This window comes from Linderina pennispora, assembly GCF_002104995.1.
Source record: "Linderina pennispora strain ATCC 12442 chromosome Unknown DL89scaffold_221, whole genome shotgun sequence".
Classification (NCBI taxonomy): Eukaryota; Fungi; Kickxellomycota; class Kickxellomycetes; order Kickxellales; family Kickxellaceae; genus Linderina; species Linderina pennispora.
In genome coordinates this window covers 1-10,518 of record NW_024468469.1, presented here as the reverse complement: position 1 = coordinate 10,518, position 10,518 = coordinate 1, and the positions used below count along the sequence as shown (strand labels likewise).

The window sequence follows — 10,518 nt, the reverse complement described above, 5'->3', positions numbered from 1 at the left end:
GTGATAAACCTCGGCTTTGGTGTGCGGCCTCCCCGTACATGAAACGCCAACTCCTTGGCGCTGGATATAGCTACCGCACAGAGCTATGGATCCGAGGAAAAAAGAGTGAGCAGAGACTTCAAAACGAAGCCTCCAGGCTCGGTTTTTGAGAGGAGTGCCAATTGAAATATCCCCTCCCCAAAAAAGCGCACCCTGCCCCAGGTGTCGTCTGCGCTGCCCTTGTGGGCGCGTTATGGAGCCGTTGAAACATTTAATAAACAATTATTTTTCTTAGCGCGGACTCACATGCTCATCGAATTTGCTGGATCCGCCGGATCTTTCGCAGGAGGTTGTTGTACCAGTCGTCAAACACCTTTGTCGGCAGAACCTGGACCGGGGCGCCAGACCCGATCAATCCCATCGAGGAGTCGGCACGCGTCGCAAACGACATCGCATATTCGTACAGGTTGCCCAGCGTCTTCTGCGCAAAGGCCTGGGCTGTCTGCGGCGACACCTGCTGTCCCGCCGGCACCACTGCCTGCGACGTGCCCCGCGCCTTTGGAACTCCTGCTCGACCGCCTGGACTGGCTCGATGGAGATGCCGAGCTCGGCGTTCATATGTGGCATCTGCGCTGCCTCCTCGGGCGATATTGTCGATTTGAGGCGGAAGATCGCGCTTGGCTTGTCGTTGGACAGCACACCGAGGAACTGCCAGTCCTTGTTGGGCCACAGCAGGTGCACAGTGGCTGCGTACCCGGGCTCGAACGGGATTGTGCCCAGCAAGGAAACACTACCAGGTGGTTAATGAGGTGCGCCTCGGGCAATTCAAACACATACTTGTTCACGTCAACCTGGCGCAGGTTTGTCTGCCACCAGCCGACCAGCCACAATACACCCAAACATGATCTGGCGCGCGTGGTACACAAGGTATAATATCCGTAGACTGCGTGGTGCTGGTGGGGAAGGTCTATTACTAATCGGCCCGAAGAAATATAAAAAGGATGCACCAGGAACTGCGTGTTGAAAGAAAACAAGACGGAGAGCAGTGTCGTCAGTGGTCGCACCCCAGCGCCCGGCTTTTGAAGACCACTGGCGGAAACGGCTCACTGACCAAATCACATGAGCGTGATTGGATTACAAATATCGCGGTCTGCTGCTCAGATAAAAGGGAGACCAAGACTGCTTCTGTGCCGTTCTGGCTGCAACTCGACTCTTGTCAACCCTTCCTTTCCCTTCCTTTCCACTTTTTGACTTTTTTTCCAACCTATATGGGCGCCAGTGCATCACAGCCAGTAGACATGACTGCCATCTCAAAGATCGTAAAGCCGCTTATCAACGAGAACGCTGTAATGGTGTTCTCGAAGAGCTACTGCCCTACTGCAACCGCGCCAAGGCTGCACTGAAGGGCATCAACGTCGAATTCAAGGCTATCGAGCTCGATAAGGAGGCCAACGGCTCCGACATCCAGGCGTATCTGGCTGAGCTCACCAAGCAGCGCACGGTGCCGAACATCTTCGTCAAGGGCCACCATATTGGCGGGTGCGACGATACTCTGGCGGCCATCAAGTCAGGCAAGATCCAGCAGCTGATCAAGGGCGAGCATGCTCAGCTCTAAGATCCCCAAATGCTGTAGTCCATGTACTCTGTAATTTGCGACTTTCCTAACTAGTATTTTTTTCCCAGAGATGCTGAGCTAACCCAGGCTTCGAATGGCGTCATTCTTCAGGGAGGCACTCACAGCCCTCTACTAATACATATTCCTCATTCATGCGCGCACTGACAATGGATCCCACGGTTACAGGGCTGCCGACTGTATATGCGCCCATGTACCGAAGTATGTGTGCGATGAGATTATCTGAGATCCCGCCACAACACGGCAATTTGCAGTGCCTTCCCCGGACTAGATTGTTACGCGTACCATGGATCTGCCTTCTGCTCCGAATGGCGTGGCAATGATTCACAAGCACGCACAGAGACCCAGTAGAAGCAGGAGGGTACCATCTCGCCACAGGTAGACCATGGTCGACTGCGGTCACCTAGGTGCCAGTAGAAAGGCTGGGGATCGGGATGGCGATTGGCATTCACATAGAGATGTGCACTACCTATTGGCCAAATGTGCGTTTCTTATCTATGAGCGTTTTGTGCGCTTGGCCTCTGGTCAATCGGGGCTTTCGCCAAACACAGCCGCGACGCCCGGGGCTTCCTTGTTGTCCCGTCTGCATACCCGGCTGATCGCCGCACGCCAGCAATGGAAAATCAACGCACAATAAGCCTTTTCTCCCCCACACCCAGCATCCTGTACAGCTGTCAGGTATAAATCCCCTCCCCTCATGCACCAGCTGTCCTGTTCCTGAATCAGCTTGTTTTTCCTTTCTCTCCCTGAACCCGTGCCAAGCAAAAATTATTTTCTTGCATTATTTGTACGCCTCTTTGCATGTCAACATTCGAGTCTCTGCCGGCAGATATGCTGGCCAGGGTCTTCCTGTACCTCCGCGAAGGCGGCCGCAATTACCCGTACCATTACTGTGATGAGGCCGGCCTTGACATTCCCGACATAGCGGTATCCCGCACATTCAGACACCATGCACGCGCCGCGTTGTACAAAAAAGCCTACTTTAGCATCGACAGCAGGAGCCAAGACACACAGGACGAGTGCGAGATCAAGACAAACATCGGAGAAATAATCGACAATGTGTGCTCCGATGCCGCGCACGAACTCCTGCTCGTCTTCGTCTCTGAGCTGACCCCCGACAAAGCGCATCAGGAACTCGAGAGCATCGGGTTCTTTGACCAGCAGTGGCCGACAATAACCACCTTGCACCTGCTGGGTGGGCTTAATAAGGACATCAAGGTGCAGAATTATTCCGACCAGGCTCTGACACGGCTCAATCTGGCACTGGCCAGGGCGCTTCCATGTGTGACCCGGGTCGTCTACCAGTTCGAATGCAACTATGTGTTTACCAAGGCCGTGCTCGAAGAATTTATTGTGGCGAAAATGGACACGCTCGAGACCATCGAGTTCATCGACTGCTCGGTTAGAAAGGTCACATTCACAAAGTTCCTGCCGCGGTTGAGGAGGCTGGGGATGCTGGTCAATGGGCGGAAGTACCAGGTTCCTGGTACAAAATTATGCGCGTCAACTATTGAGTATCTGAAGATCACATCGCTACATCCGAAAATGCTGCTTGGCTTCTTCTACGGCGAGCTCGAAAACCAGCTGCATTTTGAAAACCTGCATACACTTGTGCTTCACATCAATGACAAGGCTGAGCGGCCGAGTTTGCCAGACACCAGTGTGTTTACCAGTATCGCATTCCCGGCCCTGGTGCGGCTGGAGCTGACTGGGTACCAGGGTGATATAATGGACTACCTGAGTTTGTTCCCCCTCGGCCAGATCAAGGAGCTACGCATTCGAGAGAACGACGGCACCCAGCCGCTTGACATTTCGAAAATGACAGCACTGGAATCCTTGGGCGTCAACTTTGGCAACTGGACGTACTCTGACCACCAAAACTCTGAGCCGTGGGCGCACCCGCTATTCATATCCGACAGCACAGTCCGGCACCTGGAGCTCAATGGCGCCGACCCGTTCTTCATTACCAACGGGCTGCTCTCCGACTCGATGGTCTCGTACTTTTCGGTTCCGGATACAGTGCAGCTGCAGCGCCTAGAGCAGCTCACAATCAACGCCATTGCTGACCGTGGCCACCTGGTCAAGCTGTTGCGACAGCTCAAGTGTCTGCGACAGCTGCACCTAATGGTGTTTGTTGCTGGCCCAGTCAATTTGCTTGAAGATTCATATGACGATGGCAGGACCCCCGAGACGTACGATGCGATTAGCACATCGATTGTGTACCTGCACACTACATTCGCGCACTGCCTACTGCAGGATCCCAGCTACATAATCGAGCACGCATGGTTCATGGCACGACTGCCTTCACTACGGCGATGGGTCAGCAACACATGGGACAACAAGCAGACGATTGCCCAACTCGAGGCCATCCTCGACACCGAGCATATCTCACCTTATGTCCAGCATCTTGTTCCGCTGCTAGATGAGATGTGAGTTTCTCACTCGACTCGCTCCAAAACAGCCATTTAGACGACATCCATTTCCAGGACTAATAAAAATAGAGCAGCTGAGCTCGCATCGCGAGTGCCATAAGTCTAGTAGTGCTACCAGCTAACCATTTTGTCGACAGCATCGGCAAATGTGTCAAATGTGCCGTCCAGAGGGACCTCGGCCTTGGCCTCATCGTTGGCCATGTACTTTCCAGTACGAACCAGGATTCGCTTGAGCCCAAGCTCCTGTGCTCCACCGCCTAAATCAGCCAGCACATCATCGCCAACCATGGCCACCGATCCAGGCTGGTCAAGCAGTCCGATGTCTCTGAGCGCCAGCTCATAAAACTCCTTCTTGGGCTTACCAACAAGCACCCCTTGCTTGCCTGTCGCGTACTCCAACGCAGCAATGAACCCGCCTGGGCCAATAGACAGTGTGTTTTCAGACGATGCAAAGTACTTGGCGCGGTGAATGCCGACCAGCTCTGCTCCGTTCATCAGTGCGGTGAAGGCCCGGTTCATGTTGGTGTAGTCGAGCTTGGATGGTGCAAGGCCAAGCACCACGGCTGTGTGCGGCTCCGACTGGTCGATATCGGTGAACTGCTCCAGAGCCTCGTCCTCTAGCAGCAGCAGCGGCCGGTGGCTGTGCTCTTGGACCAGTCGTTTGGCTGCACTCAGCGATGTAAATATCTCAGTTCGGTCGAGTTCGAATCCAAGCTTGGTCAGCTTTGCGTAGAGGCGCTCATCGCTGGTCTTGGTCGAGTTCGTGACAAACCGTACCTTGACGCCGGCAGCACGCAGCTTCCTTAGCGCTGCGACTGCGTTGGGTGTCGCGACCTTGTCAATGTGGAGTGTGCCGCTGAGATCGAGCAAGGCCCCCTTGATTATTGACATTCTGAAGTTGCCTCTCGATGATAGAACATACACAAAGATACGACAAGCTAAGCATATTCCATCTACATTGGCGGCACGCTGCGAGAATGATTGATAGCCTTTATCTTTTGAAATAGTGTTATGGATCCGATGAGCAGAATGGATGAGCACACGCCTAGTCCATAGTCAGCGCCTTGCGAGCAAGCTCCAGGGCACCGTCGCGGGTCTTGTTACCGCCAATGAATCCGGCCTGGTGAACAAAGATACATCCCTCGATGCCAGTGCGCTCCGACAGAGCTTCGTCGCGCACACCACGCCATGCCTCAGGCAGCGGGTGACGAGACGTGAAGGCTCCAGGCTTCTCCGGCACAGCCTGCACACGCCACGCGTTGGAAGTATCCGGGTACAGCACGTAGAGGATCTTAGGAGCCTCTGGGTCCTTGGCCAGCATCTCCTCCTCGATCGTATGCAGATGATCCTTCCACGGGCAGAACTGATCAAACAGCACGATCTGGCCGCTGCGGTCAATATCAAACCGGCCGTTGATTCCATCCTCGACAATCTTGCGGCCTGGCAGCCACGCGAGGCCATAGTAGCGCACGCGGCCATAAAACTCCTCGCCGGCCATATCCATAGCCTTGGTGAACCGCGCATCCATATCGCCCTCGGGCTCATTCCACCACGGGTTAAGGCGGCCAACACGCGACGACAGGTTTGTCGACTCTTTGTATGCAGGCTCCAGGTCCTCCGGGTACTGCGACACACCGTTGTCGATACCGTCGATGCCCTCGATCATGACCTCATAGAGCTTCTGGTACAGGATCTCGGCCTCGACCTCGCTGACCTTTCCTTCAAGCACAGCAGTTATCACGTCCTTGCCGTAGTGCTTGTAGATCAGACCTGCGCTGCTGAGCTTGGTCTTGAACTTCTCAGAGAACTGCTCGTCAAAGCCGCGCTGATGGTGGTCGTAGCGCTTGTTCTCGTGGTCGTACACACCGCCAACATCGACGACAATATCGCACGCGTCAAGCGTGGCCGGATCGCGCGAACGGGTGATGGTGGCGTCCTTGTACTCGGGCAGCTGGCGAAGCATGTAGCAGGCCAGGGCCTCGTCGCAGTGGAAGGTGCCGCTGTGCGTTCCGATAGTCTTGGGCATGGCTGTTTTAAGGGTAGTTAGACTGCGGAGGGTCGGTCGAGTGAAGGGTCGAGTAAAAAGCCTAGTGAACGAGCTTCTAAGCATAAAAAGATCTGAAACAGTCGGTAAAACACGAAAGAAAGATTTTTTTTTGGTCTCCGATCAAGATGGCAGCGGACAGCGATTTTTGTGATCTCGTGCCTTATGGCCAACGTTTCGATCATTCTTTGGAATCAGCAAAAATGCTGGCTATTAATTGCATCACTCTCCGAGGTTGCACCTCAACTGCGGGCTCCTAATACAGCGGACACCACACATCCGCAATACGGACATGCTCCACACGCTGATGCTGCCATGGATAAAAGAGTGCCTACAACCAATCCAAAATACTGCTGGTGCAAGCTGTTTTGGTGGCTCAGCCAGAGTCGTGCCTCCAGCGATCCCTAGCCTAGGGAGCAGATAAAAAGTAGGTGCAATTGAGCGCTGGATACCATCTATCTAGCTATTAGCGGTGTCTCAAAAAGGAAGTTGTATGTCACTTGGAGAGTTTTGTAAAAGCGGGCTGCACTTTGTACCCAATTGTAAAATTGTTACTAATTCAACCAAATAGAAAACGTGACCCAGATGCCTTGCCACCATTACTATCTTCGTCATAGTTATTTAATGCCTAGTTTAACGGACTAAGATACGGAATATGCTGGTCTGAAGTCCGTTCATGGTGGACTCTGTTCTTTTATGGCGAAAATTGATGTGTATCTCAGAAGGGTGGATAATCAGCAAAAGGTAATTGGATGTCCACGGTGCGTGTCTTCCTTGCTACATTTTTATGCCCTGGATAGTTGAATGTTTCAGTGACACCTCCCTTTGTCTGCATGTTTTCTGCTACTGGCGTATTGGCGGTAGTTGCCCATGCCAGCGGTAAAAGCAGACATGGAGCACCGGGTCAAGGGCGATTAGAGCGGATACATACTCTGTATATTTCTCACCTAAGCCCATTCCTTGAGGGACACTGGTATGTATAGCCAACAATACACTCCTATGAGTCCAAGCAGTATACAATTGCGGATACCTTTGCAAGGTAGCCCTCATAGCCACAGATGATGGTCCTATTGTCGCAATCATGGAAGGCATATGCAAAAAAACAAAGGGAATGAACAGCTTTATTGAACCTGAAGAGAAAGTTATAGCCGCGTGCGTGAGACTCCTTTTGGACAATGCTATTCAACTGGCCATAATTTTCAGCACGAGTGCCTGACGGCTCCCTGTCAGCTTTTATGTTGACAGCACAAGTGCCGTCATCGCTGGGTGCGCATTAAGGTCAATATTCTGTTGGCTTCAAGTTGAGAATGTGGTTCATGTATTTCCCCTTCAACGTTATACTCGCACTGTCTCGAAATCAGCTGGTAGGAAGGCGGAGAACCCATGATTTTGGCGTGTTTGAACGAAATAGTTAAATGGTAGATTTTTGCAAGGCACATGTCCAGATTCGATGCACTGCCTATTTATACCTCAGCATGCCAGTGGCTAATTTGACTAATACAATTTTATCACTGTATTTCTCTGCATAGAGAGTAGTAGACTCTGTTTCACTAAGCCAGCCACAGTAATGGCAACCTGCCTTTTCAATCTGTAGGTACCTACTATCTTAATGTTGTTGAAAATGCCACCTATGACATGCATCAGAACTGATGGCGCAGTTAAATAGCTTTTCTTTGTCCCCTCGCTCTTTAAATGCACGTCTATCGGTATATTTTCAAAAACACCGGTATTTTCTTCACAAGAAACAACGTTGATACTGACAGAACACACTTGGCCTAACCGAACTGTTTCACCCAAGCCTCACACCTAATAGTTAGGGCCATTGGTCCACCGGCACAACATTGGTACAATCGATGGCTTGTCAATTTTTTGCGGCTGAATTGTCGACCAAACACATGTTTTCATGGAGCAGCGGTGTTATTCTCTGACAACACACCTCAGCCACCTGAGACCAGAGCTCTGAGGGTTAAAATATGCACAAACGAGAAGTAAAAGGAAATCAAAGCACTTGAGGGTAGGCGGAGATGTCGATGGTGCGCGTCACCTCAAAGTAATGGCGAAGTGTGTTTCTGGACGTCTTGGACCCAATGAGGGTGGACCTTAATCCTCGATACCTTCGGCAGACGAGAGATCAGCCTCGCAAAACCCCTCGATGTCGAATATTTCTTGGACCATGATTTCGAACTCCTCGACACTGTCGCTGATAGACGAGTCGTCAAGGGGATCAAGAATCTGGCCGAACTTGGTGATCCGGGATACCTCGTCTGAGAACACTGTCTTGTCAACGTTATCCGTCACCATTGTCACACAGTTAATGTTGAGTAGCTGTAGCACCGGAAGCTGCACGATCAGATTGGCGAGGATACTCTTGGTGGCAATGTTAGCAGAGAACGACAGGTCGCGCAGATTGATCCATGCGATGTTCATAGGCAACGGCCATCTGATGCAAGTGAATCTGGCTTTCTCGATATTGGCCGGCAGCATGAATAGACGTTCAATAGAAGACGATGAGTAGCTATTGTCAGCTACCTTGCCTGGAGGATGACCGACTGTCAGACTCTTCACAGTCTCCAGTGTGTGTTGGTTGATGCTGCCGAACTCGGATGGCTTGTCCACTATCTCCATACTAGCGATGCCACACGCCTGGAAAAACGTGTAGAGATTGTGGTAGACGTACGACGCACCGAAAACGCAGAGTGCTCAGGTTGGGAAACTGACACGGATGTTGTCGCCGGGGAATGCCACAGGATTGTCAGCCCTCCTGGTGAACTGCAACGACAGTTCCTCAAGGCAGTCAAAACAGCCGTCCTTGGGATGTCCTAAACAGCTGCCACGGGAAGACGTCAGTGCTGTTTAGAAGGTAGAGCACTCTGAGGCAGTCGGTAGCAACGGGAGGCAGGTCAGGACGTCCGCGAACATAATCGGCGTTGATAGAGAGCGAGACGACATGCTCAGGGAATTTGGTGATGGTTGTTGGGATAGGATTGTGAAGCTGGAGATGCTCCAGCTGTTCCACACACGCCTTGAATGTGAGTTCATAGAGTGGGTTAGCATCATCAGGAAGTATAGTATACCCAGCTGAAACGCAATGCAGTGTGCAGGTGATACTTCAGATCGTTCACCTGGGGGAAAAGGCGCTTGATGAGCTTGACGGCTTCCTCTGCATCGCTGGTCTATTCTTCAATAGTCTGGAGACGACCTGCAGTGAAAATGCCTTTTCCGAGATAGAGGATCGAGCGCACGTTTGGAAGTGGCCTGCCAATATCAGTAGCAACGTCCTTCAAATTGTACCTAGCTCCAAGGGCTGCCAGCTTGGGCCACGCATGATGACACGAACTTCGGATACTAGGTTCAGCTTGCCATGGTCAATGAGAAACTGCAAGTTGAGAAGCCACTCGCGAGGATACTTGAACTGCAACGAGGGACTCTCGTTTTCATCCTCGACGCGGCAATGGATGAAGAGCACGCTAAATGCAGAGTCCGGCAGTTCCCTAGCACGATGAGGATTTGCCTTGGCGAAGTCCATAATGCGGGTGTACTCCATATAGGTGGAGCCAGGGTACAGCGACGATGCGCACAGGCCGGCGATGTCGACTTGGGGGATACTGCTAGCTGGTTGTCACTCTGGTCGATATCCATTGCAACCACTTGAGTGAAAGGTGAAAGGTTGTCCAAAGGTTAGAACAAGGGTGCTGAATAAGCTAGGAGAGGTGGAAGAGCTATTGCTTGGAGTGGGTTTGTGGTGGTGGTAGTGGTGGAGTTGAAAGGGAGGAGCAGCTCGGCCATCGCCAGTTCTATGGTTAAATACCCGATTTCATTGCTGTCTGCCTCCCAGCTGTCTTTTTTTTTTTTGACAACCCTGCCTGAAATTGCCCTTCGCCCTCCCTCAGCAAGCCAGTTTGCATGCAAGTGGATGGAGAAAAGAATGCATATCCGAGCAGGCGTGACCTGGTGCCCCACATAAACTTGCTAGAAGAAATCGAGCAAAACGGCGGGTTTTGTGTCAGCAGGCACCCAGCAAGCCAGAATAGAGAGCGGATGCCCTCTGGCTTTGGGAAGACAGGGAGTAGGCCACATGAACAAAGGAACAACACACCACTCTTGGCGATGCTTTCTGACATTCCGTAGCTGAAAACCTGCTTGGCACCGCCCATTTCATTTCTGACAACTGCAAATGGTTGGCCAACAGTGCATATTAACACCAAATCTTTCGTCACCTTGTGTCGAGCACCGAGCGGCTCAGCACACCCCACACTCTAATTTCCTAACTGTGAACAGCTGGTACCTGCGCTGGAGGACCTGTTTTGCTTCATAAAAGTGGACGGTGCATGTGTTCACTACAGCAGATATGCAGCGGGCATTGTGTGTTCTTGTGGAGCGCTGGATGGAAAGGATGGCAAGGGAACTTCATTTTCCGACACACTGGCACT

At 51.9% G+C, this 10,518-nt stretch overlaps 2 protein-coding genes across 2 annotated transcripts; both read right to left on the bottom strand.

Moving 5' to 3' along the window:
* Positions 1-289: 289 nt before the first annotated feature.
* Positions 290-882, bottom strand: DL89DRAFT_276908 (DUF775-domain-containing protein; the record flags this gene model as incomplete). Its single annotated transcript, XM_040889405.1, has 4 exons — positions 290-517; positions 556-738; positions 774-830; positions 853-882. The coding sequence occupies 4 exons, from the start codon at positions 880-882 to the stop codon at positions 290-292; spliced, it is 498 nt and encodes a 165-aa protein (XP_040738910.1).
* A 7,115-nt stretch (positions 883-7,997) lies between these two features.
* On the bottom strand, positions 7,998-9,830 carry DL89DRAFT_273468 (uncharacterized protein). Its single transcript, XM_040889068.1, is given in 9 exon segments — positions 7,998-8,132; positions 8,164-8,194; positions 8,214-8,731; positions 8,807-8,896; positions 8,931-9,110; positions 9,163-9,248; positions 9,288-9,383; positions 9,410-9,682; positions 9,712-9,830. The coding sequence occupies 9 exon segments, from the start codon at positions 9,725-9,727 to the stop codon at positions 8,088-8,090; spliced, it is 1,335 nt and encodes a 444-aa protein (XP_040738909.1). The 5' UTR covers positions 9,728-9,830; the 3' UTR covers positions 7,998-8,087.
* Positions 9,831-10,518: the final 688 nt, after the last annotated feature.